At 42.8% G+C, this 25,892-nt stretch overlaps 1 protein-coding gene across 1 annotated transcript in view; it reads right to left on the reverse strand.

The window, feature by feature from the left end:
- LAMC1 (laminin subunit gamma 1) overlaps window positions 1–25,892 on the reverse strand; it is a 121,018-nt gene that overhangs the window by 35,595 nt on the left and 59,531 nt on the right. The window contains exons 2-4 of the mRNA XM_081492530.1: window positions 10,925–11,229; window positions 4,480–4,610; window positions 2,252–2,418 (exon numbers count right to left, since the gene is read on the reverse strand). Coding sequence (XP_081348656.1) covers window positions 2,252–2,418; window positions 4,480–4,610; window positions 10,925–11,229 — 603 coding nt within the window. The remainder of the gene's footprint in view (window positions 1–2,251; window positions 2,419–4,479; window positions 4,611–10,924; window positions 11,230–25,892) is intronic.

The raw sequence follows: 25,892 nt of genomic DNA on the forward strand, positions 1-25,892 counted from the left end.
CAGATAGTAGTATACGTACAAGTAAAAGCCAAGTCAAATTACAATTTTTCTGAGTTTTATCCTTCATTTTAATACCAAGTCCAAGCACAAGGGATCAGTTCATACGCAGGTTTCAGTTTACCTTTTTAGGGCTCAGACAATTCAAATACATTAGCCACTAACTTTCAAAATGCCAGATTACTTGCATACTGAGACTGGGGTGATCTGAGCCATATTGGGTTCAATACGTACCTCTGTAAAAGGAAGCAGGAAATCTAGATGCACTAGAAAGTAAATCCACTAGAAGGGAAATCTAGACCCACTAGATGCCTCTATCTACTGTGAAGCGGTGGTACCAAATGGGTCATCTGTTAAGCAGCTATAGTCCCTACAGGGCACAACCATATTTTAAGTATCTACAGTCACTGAAAATCTTTATTATATTTATATTGACATGATTTTTTTCAAATTATTGATTCTGCCCCAAGTACAGACAGTATTTTGAACATTAAATAAAAATAAAATTTTATTTGATTTCAGATAGAGCAGGAAATTGTTGTTTTAAAAAATTTTTGAATATATCTATTTTTTTCTCCTCCTTGCCTTTCCATTAGTTCTTTTATAGTGTTATACTTGAAAACTTTTTAGGAACTTGAATCACTACCATCAAGAATTAGGGAGTTAAGTAATTTTAAAAGCTCCCATTCCCTTCTTCATTAGCCATTTTCTCTTCTCTCAAGCCTCCCTAGATTATCTCGCAATCAGCCCAGCTTACAGCACCTAAATGGTCTGGTGCCTGGAGTCTATGAGGCAGAAGCACCCCCATGTCTACACTGTCCTAACCCACCACTAAAGCAGACGCTGCAGCTCCTTCATCACCAGCTGAGAAGAGAGAAGACAGCTGTCATCTTCTCTTCCCTACCCCCAGCACCCTGACAATACTGTTGTACTGTCCCCCCTCCAAGAACTTCTCTCTCTGAGGGGTCATGGTGCTGAAGGGACCTCCAAGGGAAGCAAACCGACTTAGCTCCTCATCAAAGTCTTGTTAGCTGTATTCAGTTCATCTGCCAGTGAGAAGCTGGCAAGCATATTACACTCGTTTTTCTCATAATGTTCCTTGATAGACTCAAAATATGACATCATTAAGCAGATTACCATTCAAACACATGTATATATCTACTTAGATGTCACACCTTAGGAGAAATCACTTTTTATCAGCCTTTGTCATGTAGCTTCTAACACTGGATGTTACAGTTCAATAAAAGACTCAGAGAAGTTCAAGTGCTTAGGAATACCAGAGGAGGAGGCTACCAAACTTACCTAAAAATCAGGGATTTGCTGAGAAAAGAAAAGACAAATAAGAAAATGTGCTGTATGCAGCTAATGGAAACAGTCCTAAGTCAAGATACCGGTGCCTTTTCAAGGTTTCTGCCAATAATTCCTGCAAGTTCAGAGTATCTTCCTTCTTATTCCTTTTATTACCAAGAAGGTATGATAAGGAATATTTATAAGGACAGAAGAACGTTATAGCTGCTTTAAAAGTGTCTTATTTTTTAAGTCCTTGGCAAATCATGATTACACGGTTCACGATTTTTCTTCTAAGTTTCCTTTCTCTATCTCTGCAGAATAAACCAAGACATTTATGAAGGAATAAACAATATATAATCTTTTTTCATTTTCTCTCTTCCTAAGAGTACTAGGATCTACTCTTCCTCTCAAAGCCTCTTGCCTCTGCACAAGGGAAGTAGGAAAATTCTCTGTATTTTGCTCTTTAGTGAGATAAAGAAAAAATAATTTTGATAAACAATCTTTTGAATGGTAGTCTTAGTCTACTACTCATCATACCTGACAAATGTTAATCAACAACCTTGCTTGTCTGAAGAAATAAGAATTGGAAGGAAGAAGAATATTTTAAAGAGCAACAAAGAAAAGACTAGAAAAACCATGTTTTAGTGTAGGCTACACCGGCTCAGTACTTAGAACTAAGGAAAAGGCCAGACTTTGAACATGCTGCTCCCATTCTGTTAAGTATGCTCCTCAAGGAAACAGAAAACCTGCAAGTTTATGTTTATGGCCAATTCCACGCTTCTATGATTTTCCTCTGACGTGCATGCAGGTTATATATATATATATATATATATCTACACACTCAAATTACGGAAGAAGCACTGCTTTGCAGGCTCTTCCTTTCAAGGAAGACTAAAGGAAGTCACCCACTGCCCCCCCTGAAGTCCTCGAGACAGCTCAGCAGAAGGAAATCCGGGGTACTTACACTGGCACTCGCTGGCACTCTCGGCAGTTGCCCTCCTCCATGGCCGGTCGTTGAAGAAAGGAAGGCACTTTTCACAGTCCACGCCATAAGTATTATGCTTGCAATTACACACCAGCTTGTCAAACTCGTTCTTCACACATTCGCTTGCGTGTCCGTTACATTTACACCTGGGGAGAGAAGAGACGCTCAAAAGAAGAAACAGCTAGAAAGCGCTGACATGGACACAGAGAAAGGATGTTCACGGAGAATTAAAAGCAACCTCCGAATGTTTTTGAGTTTACCAAGCACAACTGTAAACTGAGGAACGGAGCAAGATTAAGTAACGGCTGTGTTTTTAGTTATGAAGAAAAACTATGACCAAAAAAAGTAGCTTTATTTAACAGGGGCTGGAGCATTAACTGGACAAAAAAGAAAAGTCCCCGACAATTTCTGAGGACGTCTGTAGGACCCTTTCCTGAAGTGAAATGTGTGTGTTTCAAGAACACGGATGTATACATATGGCAGATTCATTCTGTGTGCAGTGAAACTAACCTAACATTGTGAAGCAATTAGACTGCAATTGAAAAAAAAAAAAGAAAAGAACATGGACTCTGAGGCCAGGCTGCCTATGACTTACAGATGTAACTTAACCTGTGCCTTACCTGTAAGATAAGGATGAGAATAATGTCTATTTCATAGAGTTACTGAGATCAAGAGGTTGCTGCTTTTATGTGCCCAGGATTATATGGGCATATAACAAGTCAATAAACGTCAGCAGTTATCTGTCATCATGATTTTAAAGCATTCTGATCTGAAGACAGTAAGAGACAGACATGATACCACCATATGAATCTCTGGTAGACACTCCCTCAGGTTGTTTGGGGTAAGAATCCTTGACGGATCCCTAAGACGAAGGCACTAAAACAATAAGGACTTGTGGAAATCCCTGTGAGTATCTGCTGCCCTGCCATGCCCCTCACTCGCTCTTTAAAGACAGCAGTCAGTTCCACAGCTTCAAGCACCACTTAATAATACACTCAGACACTTCTGAAATATCTACAGTGCACTAGGATGAATCCCAAATTACATCTCCAGCTTGCCTCTTTCTTTCAAGCTTCTGTCCTTGACTGCTACACAAATGTAATGTCCTCCAGACTTAAAGCTTTACATTTTATAACTGAACTCACCATCTTGCCAAATGAGCTCATCTTCTCTGTTTATATTGTTATAAATTGGTATCACCAGTCTTCTGATCACTAAACCTTCAAATCTTCTTTGACTAAAATCCTGATAACTCTTCCTTCACAAAATGCACCTAAGTGTTCCTTTCCACCCTGTTGTCACCACCCCAATGTCAGGCATTTGTCACCTAACACCTAGATGACAGTATCATAACAGGAATATAAAATTCTCTCAATCATATTCTACTTTCACTCTGCCTGCAGCTCATCTTCCTAATCTACTATTCTGATATCAGAGCCCTACTCCAAAAGAGTACCTGATTTCCCACTGCTTACAGTTTCCATCAGCTTTCTCAGAGCATCAATCCCATACCAGGAACACAGCATAGAAAAATCATGTTTCTGCTCTGGAGACTTCATAGGCTGATACAAGGAGAGGTAAGCCCAAGACTCTTGGCCCACTGTCTCAGGTCTCTGGCTATCAACCTCTCTCTGGTTTACAACTCTACAAATTCATGTAAGATGTTCCTCCTGTGAAGGAGATTTGATTCTTCCAACTCGAAACTTTTGCTCACGACATGTCCATCTTTCTGCATCCAACCCAGACATCCTCTCTCCCTATCTAAACCCTGCCTATTCTTCGAGGCCAAGCTTCGATTCCATCTGCTTCTCTAGCCTGACAGTCCTGTAAGCCTGACAGTCCTCTGACATATGACATATCTTTATCTAAGCATGTGACTGTACTAGCATTTAACTTTTCACGCGTTCACATTGCACCTGCCTCATTCATCTGCAGGATCCTAGAAGGTCAGGTCCTTCTCAGAAGGTGAGTGTCAGTCCCACACTTCCTCAATAGCTTCACAGTGCCTGTTGTAGGGCTTTGCACTTAAATGCTCAATAAGAATTCACTGATGTGTTGATTGGACAAGGTTTTAGAAAACCTAGTTACTTTGTTTCCAGGATAATGAGATCTAAACAACATTACTAATGCAGTTGTAAACAAGTGGCTACATTCACTTCAGCACCAAAGCTTCTATGGCCTTCAAGGTTATTTAACGGCTTACTTACCTACCACCCACAGCAAAATCAGAGATTGCATAATAATAGGATTTGAGAACTTTGGGGTCGTTAAACACTTCATCTCCAAAAGTGTTCAGGCGATTGAGAGTTACTCTGATGTCAGTGGCAGTTACCCATTCCTGTCAGAAAACCAAAACATAGAAAAGATGGTAAAGGCACTGAAGATGAAAGACATGTATGTGACAAAATCTTCTGAACAGTTAATGCACCATTTAACGTATGTCTTCTTCTGGCATGTAAGACTTCCTTTAATTTCCTTATATTTCTCTCCTTGACTCTTTCCTTCTTTAATCTAAGTTGTTACTTCACCACTTAGCATCCCCCAAGGCAGAAATAATATTAGTTTCTTCACAAGGCTGTAGAAAGGCTTAAATGAAATACACTTCCCAATACTCAGCATACATTAGGTACTCAATACACATGTCCCGTCTCTCCACTCTACATCCACACCTCAAAGCCAGCCTAGAGAAGCCAACACAGAGTTCACAAAGCGCCCCAACTGCATTCAACATGCTGGTCATTGCCTCCTCCTGCCCATCTTGTTCCATCTCCCTTTCCCTCTTACCCCGACCCATTACTGACAGATCTGGGAGACACACCCCAGTACAAAGCAATCAGTCATTACACTGGTCTGAGCCGATCAGACGTACTCTTCGGTCCTGACCCTTCCCAAATGTCGCTTCTTGTGCGGCCTTCCCTGGCCACTCTATCTAAAACTGCCTCCACCACCACTACCTCCAACGTCCTATTTCCCATCACTATTTCATTAAAATTGCCTGCTTCCTTCACCACCACCTGCCTACCCCACCACTGCCACATCAGATTATAAGCTCCACAGGGCAGGAATTTTTTGTTTTTGTTCACTGCATTTAACTGCTGGTTAGCATATACTTGGTGCTCAGATTAACATTGACCAAGGAGAAGACCCTTGAAAGTCCTTTAGACAGCAAGGAGATCAAACCAGTCAATCCTAAAGGAAACCAACCCTGAATATTCATTGGAAGGACTGATGCTAAAGCTGAAGCTCCAATACTTTGGCCACCTGATGCGAAGAACTGACTCACTGGAAAAAACCCTGATGCTTGGAAACGTTGAGGGCAAGAAGAGAAGGGGCCGGCAAGGGATGAGATGGTTAGATAGCATCACTGACTCAATGGACATGAGTTTGAGCAAACTCAAGGAGATAGTGAAGGACAGGGAATCCTGGTGTGCTGCAGTCCACGGGAAGGCAAAGAGTTGGACACGACTTAGCCACTGAACAACAAGCAAATGGGCAGACTGGCAGAAACTACAACTGATCAAGATGGCAGGTATACCATAAACGGCAGAGGACAAGAAGGAAAGTTACATAGTTTTCCCCTAGGTTTTATGAGATCTGAACTTCCAGATGTTCAAGCTGGTTTTAGAAAAGGCAGAGGAACCAGAGATCAAATTGCCAACATCCGATGGATCATTGAAAAAGCAAGAGAGTTCCAGAAAAACATCTATTTCTGCTTCATTGACTATGCCAAAGCCTTTGACTGTGTGGATCACAATAAACTGTGGAAAACTCTGAAAGAGTTGAGAATACCAGACCATCTGACCTGCCTCTTGAGAAACCTGTATGCAGGTCAGAAAGCAACAGTTCGAACTGGACATGGAACAACAGACTGGTTCCAAATAGGAAAAGGAGTACGTCAAGGCTGTATATTGTCACCCTGCTTATTTAACTTATATGCAAAGTACATCATGAGAAACGCTGGGCTGGAGGAAGCACAAGCTGGAATCAAGATTGCCAGGAGAAATACCAATAACCTCAGATATGCAGATGACACCACCCTTATGGCAGAAAGTGAAGAACTAAAGAGCCTCTTGATGAAGGTGAAAGAGGAGAGTGAAAAAGTTGGCTTAAAGCTCAACATTCAGAAAATTAAGACCATGGCATCTGGTCCCATCACTTCATGGCAGATAGATGCGGAAACAATGGAAACAGTGGCTGACTTTATTTTTCTGGGCTCCAAAATCACTGCAGATGGTGACTGCAGCCATGAAATTAAAAGATGCTTACTCCTTGGAAGAAAAGTTATGACCAACCTAGACAGCATATTAAAAAGCAGAGACATTACTTTGCCAACAAAGGTCCGTCTCATCAAGGCTATGGTTTTTCCAGTGGTCATGTATGGATGTGAGAGTTGGACTATAAAGAAAGCTGAGTGCCAAAGAATTGATGCTTTTGAACTGTGGTGTTGGAGAAGACTCTTGAGAGTCCCTTGGACTGCAAGGAGATCCAACCAGTCCATCCTAAAGGAGATTAGCCCTGGGCTGGGTGTTCATTGGAAGGACTGATGTTGAAGCCGAAACTCCAATACTTTGGCCACCTGATGCGAAAAGCTGACTCACTGGAAAAGACCCTGATGCTGGGAAAGATTGAGGGCAGGAGGAGAAGGGGACGACAGAGGATGAGATGGCTGGATGCCATCACCTACTCGATGGACATGGGTTTGGGAGGACTTAGGGAGTTAGTGATGGACAGGGCGGCCTGGCATGCTGCAGTTCATGGGGTCGCAAAGAGTCGGACATGACTGAGCGACTGAACTGAACTGAGTGCTTATAATAAACACCCTTTCATTGAGCTAATTTTAGTCAGATTTTACATCTGGGGTAATTATAACAATGATCCCGAGGAATCATGTCTGCCAGTGTCCAAGCCCTGTGAAGTCCCTTTCCACACTGATTCTAGGTGGGCAAATGACTTGCTCTGGCCAAAGAGACATCAGTGAATGTGTGTGACACAAGCAGAGGATTGATATATATGTGTGCACTGGGACTTACCCTCTTGAATACTTTCACAATCACATGAAGAAGCCTAGTCTAGCCTACTTGAGAAGGCAAGATGACAGGGAGAGAAGATAAACCCAGCTTCCAGCTGACCAGCCAGGGACTGACCTCAGGCCAATACAGAATCATGAGAAACAAGAAATCATGGTTGTTTAAAACCATTAGGTTTTAGAGTGGTATATTACATATAATGATCCAAAGACGCCACATCCACTTTCTTTTTTTTTTTTCTTTTTTTTTCTTTTTTTTTTTTCACATCCACTTTCAGTTCTCTCCTGGGAATGCATCTCAGCACCACCTACAGAGACGTTAACAAGCAAGTTGCAGAGCTGAAGTCATCTGTTTTCAGAAGGCTTCACGTGAGACCGGGAGGCACACCCCTGATTAGGAATCACTGCTTACACCATGCCAAACACCTGGCAGATAGAACAACATAGAGAGCTCACCAAGGCTAATCTCCGTGAAGCCTCCATGTATAATTAGAAAGGAGAAGAGATGGTGATTTCACCATATCCAAACTTGGAACTCCAATAACAGCTCCCACTCACGGTCACAATGTCAGGAATCTTTTAGTCGTCTGTAGTGTAAATAGCTGAACAGATCTCTGTGTTAAGCGCTTGTATCTTTGACAGGCTTCAACTTTATCACAGCTTTTCTTGAATAAAGCTTCTCAAGAGCTGAATCTAAGACCTTTTCTTTCACGGTGGTCATCTTAAAGAAAACAGACTGTAGAACTAGACTTTCTAGGCTTTGAATCCCAGTTTAGTGGCTAAAAACAGTGCAATTTGGGGCAAGTGATTTTATCTTTTCCGGGCCTCTAATTCCTCATCTGTAAAATGGAGATAATACAAGTGTCTACCTTATACAGTTATTGGGAGAGTTAAATGTGTTAATATATTTAATGTATCTAAAGGGCTAAGAACAACACTTGGAACACTATGGCACACTATAGTAAGTGCTATAATAAATGCTAATTATAAATCACTACATGCTCAGCAATATTCAACATTGAAACCAGGAAGGTTTCTGAGAGATCACAACTCTTACAGGGAGGAGCAAGGAGCAACGAGGGCAGGAGCCAAATGCCTCTGTCCTCACTGTCAGATCCGCTACCAGTCAAACCAGTTACCCTTCCTTGGCAGCTGTGTATCAGAGTCAGGGCTCTTACATCCAGAGACACATAACTGATGTTTCTGCATAATGTTACCAACTGACCAAATCTATTGTGAATGCCCACAGCCTTTTGTCACATTTAGTCTTATGCGTTTCTGAGGCATGAAGAGTAAGAAACATCAGAACTCCTATAGCTGGGGAACCGATTTAAGACAAGCTAACAAGGCATACAGTTAGCAACGGGGCCAGAAAACCACAGTCACATTACCTCACTGCTTTTTCTTACTGACTACATGGTCCCTCTCCAGGACAGTAAAATATAATAACTTTTGTAGAAAGAATCAAAGCCAGGACACATATGCCAGTTGATCAACTTAGACTTGTGGACACAGCAGGGGAAAGAGAGGGTAGGATGAATTGAGAGTAGCATTGACATACATACACTACCACGCGTAACACAGAGAGCTAGCGGGAGCTGCTATGGAACAGGGAGCTCAGCTCAGCACTCTGGGATGACCTAGAGCTAGTGGGGAGGTGCTATGGAACAGGGAGCTCAGCTCAGTGCTCTGGGATGACCTAGAGCTAGTGGGGAGCTGCTATGGAACAGGGAGCTCAGCTCAGTGCTCTGGGATGACCTAGAGCTAGTGGGAGCTGCTATGGAACAGGGAGCTCAGCTCAGAGCTCTGGGATGACCTACAGGAGTGGGATAGGGCGGCTGGGAGGGAGGCTCATGAGGGAGAGGATATATGTATACTTACAGCTGATTCATGTTGTTGTACAGCAGAAACTCACACAACATTGTAAAGCAATTATCCTCCAATTAAAAATAAATTTTAAAAAATTAAAAAAAAAAAAAGTATCTGTAGATCACTTCTCCCCTAGGTAATCTGTCTCCTGTTTCTTCATCTACCAAAGCTGGTTATTCTTTCTGCCATTTATTTTGAATACATCCTCCGGCCATTGAAAGAAATTTTCTGAAAGGCCTTTGAAAACATACTCACTGCTCACCAAAACCCTCAGAGTTCACCAAATCAAGATTTATGATCCCCCAGCAAACAACAGAAGTACAATGGAAGGGAGGAACTGGACTCAGAATATAGTCTCATCTTTTGTCACTGTCCAAAGTTACACAGCCAAGTTAGACAAAGAGTCCTTGAACATAAAAAATTCCAAAGAGAGAGAATGAGAGGCTACAAAGGCAAAACGCCCAGAAAAACAGGGGCATTCCCTACTTAGAAGTCACAATAGCTCTTCATAAAGTATATGTAGCACTTGCAAACCCACATCCAGTCACAGTAAATTAATATAGGCTGTCCCCCTTTAGATGTTAGCTTCAGCCACATGACGGAAGCATCTATGATCGGTGTGAATGTGCTGGGGGTGGCAGGACACTCATCCGCCTCTCCAAAATCAACATAAGAAAAGGTCACAGACATCTAAGCAATACAGAAAGATTTCAAATTGTAGTGTATAAGGAACACACACACAGGATTTATGAAAAAAGAAATTGCTGAATCGATTGCCACGTGGGGACAAGTTTCTATCACCATCCTTAAGCACTTCACCAGGGTAGCTAAATTCACATCTTATCATAAAAACCAGTGCCTTTAGGTGATGAAGAGTTTTCATAATGATTGGCAACAGTGCCAGACAACCAAAATTTCCTTGTACAATAATAAAGGGGGCTTCCCTGATGGCTCAGTGATAAAGAATTCACCTGCCAGTGCAGGAGACATGGGTTCGATTCCTCATCCCGGAAGATCCCACATGCCACGAAGCAACTAATGCACGCGCACATTGAACCTGTGCTCCAGAGCCTGGGAACTGCAACTACTGAGCCCATGTGCTGCAACTACTGAAGCCTGCACGCACTAGAGCCCATGCCCAGGAACAAGAGAAGGCAGTGCAGTGAGAAGCCTGCGCACCACAATGAAGAGTAGCCCCCACTCATCACAACTAGAGAAGAGCCCACGCAGCAATGAAGACCCAGCATGGCCAAAAATAAATAAAAATTTTTTAAAAAACAGCAAAGGAAGGTCGAGTTCTTAAACATCTTGTTTCAGTTGTTCCCTCTTGCCAACATTAAAAGATAGTTGTTTTTTTTTTAATTTTGTCAAATCAAAGAGGTAAGACAGGATACAAAGCAAAAACAAAAACCCAGCAGATTCATTCAAACACCCTCCTTCAAAAGGAAGGTAGAGAAGCAAAATATTTCCACTGCAAGTACAGAGACGCAAGTTAAAATTGCTTGGCATTTTAAAATATCTGTAAAGTTTACATCCCAGAATACATGCGCACGCAAACACAAGCACAAACATCAATGGGGCAGCAGGAACGAAGCTACTTTGCTTCACTTGTTAAGACTACACGGGAGAGCAGAATAAAATCCAGCTGTCCTGACCGTCACTCCAAAAGTGGGCCCGCGGGCCCCGCTGTTACGGTCTTCCTGCGCCCTGCGTGTGGGACAAGTCAGCAGCTACCAGGCCAAGCGCCGGGTGCCTACCTGCAGCACAGGACTGTTGTCGAAGTTGTAGGCGCTGGGCCTTCCTTCCAGGGTTGAAAAGGCCACGTTGCCCCCGGTGAGAGGGGAAATGTCACTGAACTCATCTGTGCACAAGGCCTGCTGCTCGTCGCCTCCCGTCCGGATGAAGCCGCGGTTTGCCTTCGCGTAGGTGTTCTCGCAGGAGCCGCTGTAGTACTGGTAAGGGAGCCAGGGCCCATCTTCCCGCGTGCGCTTGTAAATGGCGAAGCTCTCCGGGCGGCTGGTGTGGAACTTGAGGCGCACGTATGTGATGTCGAATGCTTTTCCTGTTGGGGCGAACACGTGGATGTTTTTAAGTCATGTGCATGAAGTGAAGAACCCTCCTCTATTCCCACTCTGCTTGGGAACTCGACAAAGAAAGAGGATACAAACTACCCTGTGCACGCCAGACTGAGAGGGTTCCAGAACGCACTACATGTTGGCTGTGCCAAACAGGCCATTCTCAGCCTGGAAACAGTGCATGCTTTCCCACAGATATGCGTTATAGCGGGGCTCAGAAGCTGGCTCATAAAAGCCCATTTATGATGTGTGCTGTTGAAATTTTGCTTCCCATGAAAAATGACAGTATATATTATGTACTTATACTGTGAAATGAAAGTAAAATTAAGTGAAAAACTGCATTTTATCCTCAATGCTGTTACTTCTACAAAAGCTCAATTAAAAGAAAAGAAAATATTTGCTAGCTTCCTTCTGGGTATTACCAAGATTTTCAAAAACTCATTCTTTATTCATTTTAATTTCTCTTCTTGAGGCCAGAAGAGTATCATCAGGACTATTCTTTCTTTCTTTACCAGGCTCAGGAAGAGATATTTGAGAGATAAGGTCAGGAGTTGAGTAGGAAAGAAGAAAAAAAATTTCTCCAGTAGCTGAACAAAGACAAACACAGAGAGAGAGAGAGACAGAGAAGAGAAAGGCAGTTTAAAAAAGCTGCATTCAAAAGAGACTATATGGGACATGAGTGCCGAGCAGGGAACAGCAAGGGCAGGAGCCAACAGGCTGTCATCCCTCTGGGAGCCGGGTCACTGGGTCTGCACGGTTTGACGGCTGGGCCAGCGTGGGTGCTGGCCAGCAGGGCTTCAGGTGGGTAACAAAGATACTGTGCAGTATGGCAGAAACCACCACAATACTGTAATCAGCCTCCAATTAAAATAATTTAAAAAAAAAAAGAAAAGATAATGTTTAACTGGTTTTAAATGCCATTCATTCACAAATGGGTCTTCCCATCAGTTTTTGTCAAGAAGGGTTTCTCGGGCACAGCTACCTGCTCAGTCCCAGGCTGTACACTCTGGGGGACAAGATGTGTCAGACACAGGGGGTCTCTTCTGTGGGAATCAACTTCACAGGAAGAGCCCTCCTCCAGGACCCGCAGCGGAGGAGTTCCTGCACTCTCACAAGTGTTGAGGAGAGACTTCTACCATTGTCTCACTTCCTCACACCCACTGACCCCCGGGGAGGCGTGATGCTCGTGTGTGGCCTGCAATCTCCTCAACTCTCTCCTCTCCCTCGCTCCTCAGAGTGCCCCTCCTCTGCCGGGTGCCAGAGGCCTGCTGCCACCGGGCTCCTCCATCCAGGACTGAGTGGGTGAGTTCAACTTGGGTGGGGAAGTGTAGGCTGTGCGTCCAGGCTCTCTTCCTCAAGTCAGCTTTATCCATGATAAAACTGATTAGATGAGCCAAACCTGACTCTATGGTCCAGATCTTAAAAGACGGGTCTGACTGTACTGTACCCACATACATGAAACGCATTCACGCACATAAGATCTTGAACATAAAGATGTATGAATGAAGGAAAAAAACACAGGACTGGGCACTGCAAGACCTGAGTACAGATCCTGACTCCTCAATTACTAGCTGTGGGATCTCTAGTACTTTCTCCATCACTTTCTCCTCTGTAGAAATGAGGATGATACAGACACAGAGAACAGACTTGTGGTTGCCAAGGGGGAGGTGGGGGTTGGGGAGGAAAAGATTCAGAGTTTTGGATTAGCAAATGCAAACTATTACGTATAGAATGGATAAATAACAAGGTCCTACTTATAGCACACGGAACTATATTCAATATCCTGTGAGAAACCACAGTGGAAAAGAATATGAAAAAGAAAATACATATATAACTGAATCACCATGCTGTATAGCAGAAATTAATACAACATTGTAAATCAACTATATATCAATAAATTTTTTTCAAAAATAAACAAAAAAAATGAGAGTGATGATCCCTGAGCCACTTATCTTGAAGAGTTGTTGGAAGGTCAAACTAAGATTCTGCATATCTGCATATACTTGATTATATGTTATAAAATTGTATACAGAGTTTGCATAATATAAATATCCTGAATTTTATATATAGTCATGAAATTGTATATATATGTTTATATATATAATTGTATATATAATCATGAAATTGTAGCTTAAAGACAATTGTCTCTTCAATCAAGTCTGAGATGTAAATGCTAAGGCTTTCAGGTTTTCGGTAGCATTATGTCCGTTGAACACTAGGCCCGCTGACTTGTTTCTCAGTACCATTATCAGAGGTGGCTCAGTGGTAAAGAATCTGCCTGCCAAGCATGAGATCTGGGTTTGATCCCTGGGTCGGGAAGGTCCTCTGGAGATGGAAATGGCAACACACTCCAGTATTCTTGCCATGGAAAATCCCATGGAGCTTGGTGGGCTAGAGTCTATGGGGTCACAAAGAGTTGGACATGACTTAGCAACTAAACAGCAGAAGCATACAAATAGAAAGCATTATTATAACAGAGTACAGAACAGAATTCCTGAACTAGGATCCTGGAGATGTTCACACACAAGAGCCTGATTGCACAAGGGCCTCCCAGTACAGTTGCCAAAGAATATAACACAAACCTGGACCTTCTACCTAGGAAGCAGTACCACACTTTGGACACAGGTCATGCAAATACAGCTTACTACACTCCTGTTAAAAGAATACAAGTTGAACCTGTATCTCTTTACTGTGTCAAAAATGTAAAGACCTCACCTGTGAATGAGGGCGAGGTTATAATACAGTATCAATGGAATTCCAGAGACTATCTAAAACATTCTGGAATGGTAAAACAATTTAGTTACTCATGAGTATGTGGCTTGGGATGTTCAAAGGCTTACTCACTAATCTTTGGATTACAGATTACCCTTGCTTTTCTATCCTGTCTACATTTCTGTCATTTCATTGTTCTTTAGCAACCCAATCTGCAGGAAGATGGATCAAAGGAGAGAAAGTAAAATGGATCTGGGTATCCAGTGTCCCAGACAAACATTTGCACCACAAAGCCAAACGCTGAAAGAAACAGGAATATGTGGTCACTCAGTGTCGGCACAGAACATCAGAAAAGCAACTCTGCTAGCATTAAGCTCTGAAGCAGCCTAGCTTGCTGGCACTGGCCCTGTCTCCCCAAACCTCATTTTCAGAGCTGCTTTTTTCATTCTAACTTTTAGCTATGGTTGAAAGAGGTGGCAGTCTGTGGCTATCTGGAAAGGAGGCTCCCACATTCTACACGACAAGATGCACACAAGATGATCTTCGGTGTTGCCGCCAGCCCAGCCGTGGATGCCGACCACTGCAATTCCATGCGATGAGTGCCACGACGGAGAAGGACATGAGGTTTGGGGAGCCTGGAGGGACGTCACCTCATCCACATTTGTGAGGTCAAGAAACATTTTTGAGAGGAAGTGACATCTAAACCCAATACCTGAGAAATGCAGAGGGATTAGCTAGGCCAATAGAGACTAGTCGTCCAGGCAGATGGAACAGGATGTATGAAAGACGAGAGGACAGAGAGGGGTGGAGTACAGCTAGGCTTGGGTAGGGTGGCTGGAGATAGGCAGCTAGCAAGCACAGCATGCTGGGCCTGAGGCCATGCCAAAGAGCAACTTCAACGCCCACTGACAAGCCACTGAGGGATTTACGTCAGGAAATGGATGATCAGGTTTGATTTTTAGAAAGATCATTCTGGCCACTGTGTGGAAATTAGGTTAGAAGGGACAGGACAGTTGGTGGGAAGAACAGTGAGAAAGATGTGGCAGTAATCCTGGCTAACAGTGGCTGAACTCAGTACCGGGACAGCTGGAATGGAGGGAGATGAATGGACTTCGGTGACACGCCATTGTGTGTGTGCATGCTCAGTCTCTCAGACACGTAGTTAGCAGACCTCAACATCAATAATAATTTGGTAACTGATGGAGGGAGGCAGAAGTCATTTCTGATAGCCTTCTCTACTTTTACTCTATTGACAGTCAGTTTCACTGCTGAAGTTCCTTCTATGTGTTCCACAAGGCAGCAGGATTAAGGATAACATTCAGTTTCTTAGTTTAAAAACAACCAAATGGAGAGACATACCATACCATCCACTGAAATAGATAACAGAGGAGGTTCAGCAAAACTGGAGGCTGGAGTGGAGGGCACAATCAAGAGATGTGTTCTATCTTGGATACACAAGATTTAAGGTGTCTATGGTCACCAAGACAAGAGAAGAACATCTGGTAGGGAGTTGGATGTGAATGATCTGAAGGCCCAAGAGAGACATCTAAGATGGAGATACAGATTGGGATTCAAAGACTTCCCTGGTGGTTCAGCAGTTAAGACTCCACACTTCCAATGCAGGGGGCACGGGTTCAATCCCTGGTAGGGGAACTAAGATCCCACATGCCCCACAGTGTGGCCAAGAAAAAAATTTTTTTTTAGTGTTTTCAAAAGTTAAAAGAAGATCTAGGACTCATTTGCCTGCAGTTGGATAATGAAGACGTGGCCATGATTGCGACCAAAGAGGGCAGGAGTGTTGAGTGAGGAGAGAGCTGACTTTCGGGATCATGCTGAAGAGCATCAACATTTAAAGCACAGCCAGAAGAAGTGACAGAGGGGACTATGAAGACCAGAGGGAGGAGGGCAAGTCAGAGAGTACAAGCATCATGGAAGCCAAGAGAGAAATAAATAATCAATGGTGTTTAAATCTGCTGAGTGAATCAAGGAAGATAATGACTAAGAGGCATCCACTGGCTTCAAGCCACAAAGAGGTCACTGCTGTGCTTAGTGAGGATAGTCCGCTGGCAGGGATCTTACTGAACTGGAACTGAGAACCCATGGCAGATAGGAGGTGGAAATGTAGACACAGTGAGTGCAGCGAACCTGGTCTGATATCTCGATAAAGTGGAGGAGAAAGAGACGACCACGATGGTTGGAGGAGGACAGGGCCAGGGGAAGATGCCTCCTGTTTAGGTGACAGAAGATACAAGGAGATATTGCTGTCGTGCTCCAGTCAGCAGAAAGGGAAAGACTGTGGAAACGAGGCTGGGAAACAGGAATGTGATTCAGCACTGTGAAAGGACCGGCTCCATACAGGAGGAGACCTGCAGCTTGTTTCCACCTGAGTGTAGATGCAAGGGACTCAGCAGGCTTTAACGGACGGAAGTTGAAAGCATTCGAACCGATGACTATTTTTTCTGTGCAGTGACAATCAAGGGTACCTGCTAAGGGGCTGAGGGCAAAGTCTGTAGACAATGTTAGGTGGGGAATATCTGGAGAGAATGAAGAGCCCTGACAGAAAGAAACTAGCAGAAGGCTAACGGGAGAGAAAGAAGACATGCGGGACAGAGACAAGGCTGCCAGGTAAGGGCATGGACAACTGCGAGGAGGTGTGACTTTCCAGAGAAGCACTTAGCTCCCACTGTACAGGTGTGATGGATGGACAGTGCAGGAAGACTGATGTTACTTCAAGGATTTCCTTGGGAGTCCAGTGGTTAAGACTCCACACTGCCACTGCAGGCAGCACAGGTTTGATCCCTGGTCAGGGAACTAAGATCCTGCATGCGAGGTGTGGCCCCAAAAATAAACAAATAAGAAAGTAAATACAAAAAGTGGAGTGGAACAGTCATGGCTTGAATATTCTGTGTTATCTGGAGCTACCTGTAATCATGAATAATCAAGAATTGAAAACTTAGGAGCTAGTTTTTATTTCATTAACCAACTACAGTTGAGACCTGCCATGTGCTTGTTCCCACACACACACTCTCTCTCTCAATATACTTCCCTGCTCCTTATCTGTCCATCCTACTCATTTCACAGTAGACAGAGCAAGAGGTCTCATTCATCTGCCATTTAACAGAAAAAGAGGACTAGGTCTCCATTTTTCCAGTCCAATAACAGCTACTATACTATCTTCATAATGTGGTGGCACATGAAAGTAGACAATATGACTTCAAAGTTAAAGAGCCACGCCAAGCAATGAAGAAAATCAGTAAGATCTTGTCTGGAAAGTATCCCAGCCACTACACAGCTAGAAGGTCTTCCCCCTTCACCTTGCCTTCACGCACATGAAGACCAACCCTGGATATACACACCCTCAAGAAAATATTTAGCTTCTGAATGTTCTGCTGCCTCCCACCCTCACCCCTTGCTGCCACATTCCTTCCATAAACAAAAAGACTCAAGTGCAGATGTTCAGAACCAAGCACACAAAGTTAACTAATACTTCCTGCTCTGAACCCTACAGTGCATGTGGCCAAGGGACTGATAGATGAGGAAGGGATCACAGCCCGGACAATGAGAATCCAGCCTCTGTTCAATCAGGGTCAAGCCAAGGAATTCTGCGTCAGCCTCCTCCATGGTGAAGTATTTCTAATTTCTCTGAGTAGGGGAGAAACCGTTCCTGTCTCAGAACTGGAGTCAAGTACAGACTGCGGCGGAACATGAATGCTTCTCTGTTATGTGCGGCTCACAGAATTCCATGGGCACGTTGTGCAATAGCGTCCCTTACAGAGAAGTGATGAACGACAATGGACGTACAGAGTTGCATGAAATTTCAACATGCCCTTGCATGGCCTGAACTAGAAGAGAACGAGCTCATTCTGAAGTATCATATTAGGAGTCACTGATCCACTGCTGTTCTTATATGCTCTCTCTTCAAGATCAGAAAGTGACTGCTCTCCTTGCAGTCAGCCTTGATCTGAGATAGACATGCACGCGTGCTTAGTCGTGTCTGACTCTCTGTGACTCTCTGGACTGTAGCCTGCCAGCTCCTCTTGTCCATGGAGTTTTCTAGGAAAGGATACTGGAGTGGGTTGCCATTGCTGATGCCAGGGGGTCATCCCGACCCAGGGATCGAACACATGTCTCCTGCATCTTCTGCATTGGCAGGCAGATTCTTTACCACTAGGGCCACCTGGGAATATGAAACTTTAATGAGGCTGTAGCACAGAAAGTCGATTAGAGATGGGAGATGTTTAGGCTACTAGATGGGAGTCTCCAAACAGTTAACACAAACAGTAGTCGCGGAAGACAACTACTTGAAAACGTTTCCAATTTTGTTAGGATAACTGCTGGCTGAAATAGGAGTTCCCAGGACAACGTGTACAGCTGCACACCAGCTGTTATTGTTCCACCTCAGCAGACAGATAGTACAAATACAGCCTCGCCAATCAAGATGACCTAGGGCCAAGTTAATGCTGAATGTGGGATCCTCAAGTGGACACAGATGGGTGATCAGAAAGCATAGAGAGGAACCATCAAGCACAGACAGAATGTGTTAGGGGGTGATCTGGGTACATGGAGTCATTACAACTGTTAGGAGACTCAGCCCTAATTGCCTGCTGAGAGGCTAGTTTCTGTGGCTCAATTCTCATCCTCAAAATAGATAGTCTTTAAAAACTTATTATCATGCTCCTGTCCCTTAAATCTTAGTGCTCTTTTTGTATGCCCTCTCTCTTGTCAATCAGCTAAATGCCAACAGCGTAAGGGGACAATGCCACAGGAACTGCATCTGAATCAGCACAACTGATGAAGGAGGACAAGTAACCTTTACAGCTTTCTATTAAATAGTCGTTCTTTCACTGAATTTATTAAAACAAATGCAATAGCATCCACAACTGGAGAAAGCATCCCTTTCAAATTTCCAAGTACATGCAGAAGGCACATTCCATCACATATGAGCCCCTGTCATGACAGAAAGACAGGCTGAGATGAGTGGTGCTGGGATACAGACAGTTTCCATTCTAAGCTGCCACGGGGAAACGCAACAAAGCCGGGAGGTAAAATAGACAAAGTGAAGATAACCATTTTAGAATTTTTTAAAAAGCTAATAAATAAAATTCTCTACCAAAGGCTATGTATTAAAAATAATGGTATGGCTATAACAATAAAGCTGAGGAGAAAACTTGAGTTTAAAAATGGATTGGTATGATTTGGGAGAAAATAAACCCATAATCTCTTGGGGAAACTAGATTTTTTCCCTAAAGGACCAAATTTAAAGTTCAAGGCAGACAAGACAGTTTTACTCTCTCCCTATCACTTGCTAAACTTCTACTTAGTATGATTGTTGACTAAGACCATGGGCACTAACTTAGTATAGCAATCATCAAAAACTAAAATCCTGCTTGTGTTCCCCAACTGTAATATCCAAAAATGCTACATACTCTTCAGCAAATTGAAGGGTCAAAATTGATTTGCTTTACACACTAAATAAATATGAGATCATCATACAATTGTTACACGAACAGAGAGAATCTTAACTGAACATTAGAACATCAAACACTTTCGGAAGGTAATTTCAAAATAGGTGCAAATTACTGTGAAAGGTTACAGATATTTTCCTTTATTGAAACACCAGATAAATGTATCTCAATTTGTATATCTTGCCATTTTATCTGAATTTGTTACCAGAAGAGACAAGATTTGCAAGTGAAATTTCAAGCCAAGAACTGGGCATATGACTTATTAACCCAAACCTCATGCTTGCAGACTCAATACCAGTTCTAATTCAGGCTAGTAGGTCACAAGCATGCCTGAAATCCTTGAGCCACGCTAAAGGAATGAAGCCAGCATTTACTCCCACTCGTCCAAGCTGAAGCAAAAAAATCCACTCTGCTGAACATCAGAGTTCTAAACTACAAGGAACTGAGTGATGTGTAAGATTTAATGGAATCACATAAAGTAGTTAATTGTAATACTAAAGAAATAAACAGGCAATGAAATGTAAGTTCCATAAATAAAACCCACACTTTAAAACTAATATTTTTTAAGACATGAAGAAGATGTCTAATTGTTCAAGACATAAAAAGGAAAAAAGACACCAGTTTTATGGGTAACTATCTCTTGTTCTGTGACATCCGTACACTATTGAGATCTGACTGTTTTTGACTACCATCCCTAGCAGAAGACTGAAAAACTGTAGAACGGTAGAGAGAAAATCTGATTGGCAAAAATAAGAGATTCTAATATAGTCATAATGGTAAAGTCATAGACTAGGATAATTTGTAATAAATCCTCCCACACACAGAAAGTCACAAAAATTTAACCCATAGTGTACTTTTTATTCATTCAATAACTATTTGCTAAGTGAATTTAAGTGACAGTCCATCATGACAAGCTATTTAGAAACTCAGTCCTTCTTTTTGCTAGAATGCCTTTTAGCCTCCATTTACCCTCCAGTTTAAGTCTTAAACTCAGCTCTCTATGCCTCCAGATCATAAACTATTTGTATCTGTCCTCAATGGAAGAAACAACTACAAATATCATAAAATATCTTAAGTACTAAAATGTCTTTCTTGGTTTTCACAACAGTGTAGTTTCTTACCACAGTCACCTATTGGATCAGGTTAATAGCCATAACTGGTGTTAACAACTGCAAGTCCAAATTCTCCCATTCATTCCTCAAATATTTGCTGAGCACCTATTATGCCAGTGTTCTAGGCCCTATTCTAGGCACTGGGGCTACAGCAGAAAAGCAGATGGACAAGGTCCCGACTTAGTGGGGCTTACAATGCAGTACGGGGTGGGAGTGAGTAAGGGAGAGATTAAAAACAAAAATAAAAACAAAAATCCTATGTGTCAGATGATAAATGGCGTGATAAAGAACAAAGAAGGGACAGAAAGCACGGGAATGGAGTGGCATTTAATGCAGTGTCAGAGATGGCCTCACCGACGTAGATAAGGCGACATTCTGCGAAAGCATAAAGAAGTGAGGAGGCATCTGGGGGAAGAACATGCCAGGAAGGACACACCTGAGGCAGGCGTCTTGGCCAGTTCCAGGGAAGGATGAAGAGGCCAGTGTGGCTGCAGTAAGAGTGAACTAGAGGGAAAGGACAGGGGATGGGGTCAGAGAAGCTGAGGGGAGGGACAGCCTGCCGAGCAGCCGGCCTTTAGGCCATTGTAAGACACTGGCTTCTCCTCTGAATGAGATGAAAACCCACTGGAGGATTCTGCACAAGGGAGTAACATGATCTCACTACTCGTTTAAAAGGATCACTCTGGCTCCTTTATTGACAGGACTATGGAGGGGAGTACAGAGACAAGAAGGCTAGTTGAGGGGTTTTGCAATCTCCCAGGTTGGAGATAACAGCAGCGTGGTCCAGGGTGGTGGCAGCAAGCAGTGATCAGATTCTGACTGTATTCTGAGGGTGGACCAGACCAGCTGCTGATGGACTGGACACGGGCTGTAAGCTGTGGCAGCTATGAAGATCAAGCCGTCATTTACTGAGACAGCAAAGAACAGGGTAAGAACAAGTGTAGGGATGGCGAGCAAGGAAACTGGGAGCTCAGTTCTGGATATTTTAAGTTCGAAATGCTAATGAAACATCTGAGTGAAGATTTCAAGTCAGCCATTAATATATACAAGTCTGGATTTCAGGGAGAGGTGCAAGCAAGACAGAGAAATCTGAAAGTCATGAGTCAGACAGTACTGAAAGTAACAGCATTAGACGAAAACACCTACAGAATGCCTTTCTAGGTACAAAACTGGGTCTTGGGACAAACCAACTTTCAGAGATGGGGGAGGAAGGGAGGATTCAACACAGGAGACTCAAGAGGGACAGTCGCTGAAGCAGAAAGAGAATCAACAGAGCAGAATTCCAGAAGCCAAGTTTTAAAAAACAAAAAACCTCTTCAAGAATAAGAGAACGATCGACTGAGTCAAATGCTTCTGAAAAGGTGAGAAAGATGAAAACTGAGTGTTGGCCACTGGACTTCACTGATTACTGCTGACCTTGACAGCAGATGGACTGGCAGAATGACAGGGATGAAAGCCAGAGAATGTTGAGGGGGTGGGGAGGACAGAGACTGGAGACAGCTAATAAAGACATTTTTCCAAATAATTCTGCTATGAAGAAATGGGGTGGTAAACAGAGGGGAGAAGAGAGGGTTCAGGGAGAAATTGCTTTCTTGTCCAGGAAGACAGTACATGCTGTGATGGCACTGATCCAGTGCAGCAGCTGAATTTACGCTGAATAGCGAGGACCATCTCTAGAGTCATGTAGATGGATTAGAGTGAGAAAAGAGACCTACTTTGGTGCACAGTGAAGTTCTTTGAGCCTTTCCAAAAATTTCTCTCAAGAAAGAAGAAATAATGGAACTAACAGGATCACTGTAAGTACCTAGATTAAAAGAGAGTTATCTGGTGCAAACTATTATATATAGGATGGATAAACAACAAGGACCTACTGTATAGCACAGGGAACTATATCCAATATCCTGTGATAAACCATAATGGAAAAGAATATAAAAAAGAACATATATACATGTATAACTGAATCACTATGATGTACAGTAGAAATTAATACAACATTATGAATCAACTATACTGGAATAAACTTTTTTAGAAACTTAATCTGGTACCCAAACAGTTCAAAGACCACAGGAGCTCTGGAAGGCCTTCCCCAGTAGAGCCAGCCCAGATGGAGACTCTCTTGCTACAGCAGTCCCATAACCTAGCCCACAGTAAGGTACCAGACTAGCTGTTAGAACCAATCAGAAAATTTCTGAGAAAATGAAAACTGTTAAGCTTCATCCCCAGAAGTTCCATTTTGGTAGGTTCTGGGTGAATTCCCCAAAGCTGCATTTTTTAAAAATATCCTAGGTGATTTTTATGTACATTTGAAAAAATACTTACTATCAACTCACCTCATACTGGTTCTCACCCTTTAAAGCTTTAGGAAGGAAAGGTTCTGCCCTCTGTGCTACGCTGTAGAATGAACTCGGGCACTCAGCAGTGGGGACTTCCACTTTCACGTCATGTATTTTAAGGTGAAATTTGCTGCAAGTGTTAACTGTGCAGGCAGGAGCAGTGAACCAGAGTAACCGCGGTCTATCCTCTTGTAGACACAGACAGACGTCAACCTACACAGGGGCTGCTCACTCCATAGCCAAGAAGGCTTGGGGTGACTGGACCAGGTGAACCCAAGCTCCACAACATTCTCCTCCATGCCAATTTCCTTTGTCATTCAACTTGTATCCTTAAGGCCCTATTTCCCAGGCAAGCAGAAATAAACATTCGATTTTAACAAAACCCACCTACTGCTGGAGGTTTCACAGTGCTATTCTTCTCATGGAGATGTGTGTGTGTGTTAGTCCCTCAGTCATGTCTGACTCTTTGCAACCCCATGGGGTTTAGCCCACCAGGCTCCTCCGTCTACGGGATTTTCCAGGCAAGAATACTGAAGGTGGGTTGCCATCCCTTCTCCAGGGGATCTTCCTGACCCACGGATTACACCCAGGTCTCCTGCATAGCAGGCAGACTCTTTACCGTCTGAGCCACCAGGGACCTGATTCTCTGTAATCAGGTCAAGATTCTCTGTAATCCAAATTCTCCAACCCCTCTAGTTTCGGTCCCTTCTTCCTCCTCCCGACAATTACTAACAGTTTATAAAAGGACAGACCACCAACAGTTCTCAATGGCAAGAACAAATCTGGAAGCAAAGAGTTAACTTCTGCTTCAGTACACTCAAAAAGATAAGAAAACACTTTTTCTTCTTTGTCTAGAAGCCTAGACTTGTTTAATCCCAGTCTGTGTTGGGTAGTGTTGGCATTTTCAGGGAGAGTGTTACATTCTGTTGGTTAAAGACCAATGTAGAAATATTTACTCTTCAGAGAAGAAACTTCAGGTATTTATTTTTTAAAAATATATATATCCTTAAGAGTAAAGTACCAGACATTCACATTGCTATTAGAGAGACTGGGGTGGGGTGGGGTGGTGGTGGTGGTGAGATTGACTAAAGAACTGTAAGAACACTTTAAAAATCCAGACTTGATACTCTGGATTTTAAATTCTCCCCTATCATTCACACCTGATCTATACGGTGTGCTTTCTATTTGGGAAATACTTGGAGGTGACTGATCTCATCTCCCTCCAGAATCAAGCCTCAGGACGCATATTCAGTAGTTTCGAGTCTAAGGTTGATCACACTGTAGGCCACAGACCAACTCTAGCCTATCACCTATTTTTGTCAATAAATGCCCACTCACTGCACTTTGTTGACGGCTACTTTCTGGCTATAAGGGCAGAGCTGAGCAATTGTGAGAGATACTGCAGGCCTAAAATATTTACTGTGTGGCCTTTACGGAAAATGTATGCCGATCCTGCTCTAAGAAATCAAAGAATACAAAAACAAAAAATTCTGCTAAAATCTTGTCTACCTCTTTTCTGCACGGCATAGTATTTTTAAAAAAATAATTGGCCCAAGGATGTCCGAATTTTTTTTCTCTATGGTCCCATAAAATATGGAAGGAGGGAGTCTATTCAGGCATTTTTTAAAATTAATAACAGTTCAAATCCATTTGAAACCTAGATTTATTTTATTATTTCATAGGAAAATTATTATTTCAAATGAATACGCAAAAAGATCAGCAATTAAAAGAAGAGATGAAGAGTTAATGCATTTCAAAAATCAAATCTGTAATAATGTTAGCCCACAAAAACGAACCAGTCAAGCAGAAAGACAAGAAAAACAGCACGGCTGGGAAAAGTAACACCATGTTTCCAGTGATACCCCCTCTCAGATCCACCCCATGTGGAGACTTAATAAGCAAAAGCAGTGAAAGGAGGAAAACTGACGAGCAAACTCCACAGCAACCGCTGGGATGGCAGGAACAAATGATGCTGAAAACTGCAAATATAGTGGAAAAGGCAAGTCAATCCCACGTAGATCTCTGCGAGCTCCTCCCTCCCTTGTCCTCTGGGTAGGAATTCAGTCCTTCACACAGGCCTCCTTGTACTTCTGCTCTTCTGAGCGGATGGACAATTTACATCACGAGAATGCTCTGCCAGCTGGCACTCTCTCCACAAGCGACTGATTGTGAGCAGATGCCTTCATAAGATAAGGGTAAACGAATGCACCCCCTTCTTCATTTTTCATTCATCTCCCCCTCTGTGCAGAGGAATGGAAATGCATGCTCTACACACTGTCTTTTAGAGACCAAAGTCTGTGTTCTTCACATCCCTTCATCTCTCATGGGCGGTGCCTGGACTTGCTACTGCGTTTCTGATTACACTGTGCCCCTCACCACATACCTAAGATGTATGCAATCTCGCAATCTCCCTCGATTATCTGTGAACAACCCTGAGCTCCCAGATACAAGTGCCTGCTTATTTTTTCTAATGATTTAAACACTGACTACTCTCAAGCATAGCCTCAATTTAGAACACTTGATAATCTACCACAACAAAGAATCAAAACTTCCAGCCAGAAGTCAATCAAAATTATTGGTGTAGTCAGTGTTACACATGAAACAGTCACATTTAAATATGCTTTTTTTCTAGTTAAATCACCTTCCCTTTAGCATACATTATAATTTCAGAAGCTTCGTTTTCAACTTCTCTTCAGTAGGAAAGTAGTGAGAGTTGCAATATTCCTTTTCAGGGAGGAGAAACTTTTTGTGATCACTCCTGAAATTGTTTTATACATTATGTATACACCACATTCAGTGAGGGGAAGGCAAGATCATGTGACAAATTATTTACACAGCATGCTTCAGGTAGGTCGGTCAGACTCCCCGTACTTCAAAAACATGAGCCTTCCTTATCTGCTTTTCCTTCTATATTAAGAGCAAATATTTAGCAGTGGTATCAGAAGAAATGTTCTTCTAACCCATCCTTCACCATATTTCAAACAGATAGTGCTGAGTTCTCATCCATGGGAGGATTCCCCATGCAGCA

This window comes from Giraffa tippelskirchi, chromosome 5 (genome assembly GCF_054371585.1).
Source record: "Giraffa tippelskirchi isolate mGirTip1 chromosome 5, T2T-mGirTip1v1.2.pri, whole genome shotgun sequence".
Lineage (NCBI taxonomy): Eukaryota > Metazoa > Chordata > Mammalia > Artiodactyla > Giraffidae > Giraffa > Giraffa tippelskirchi.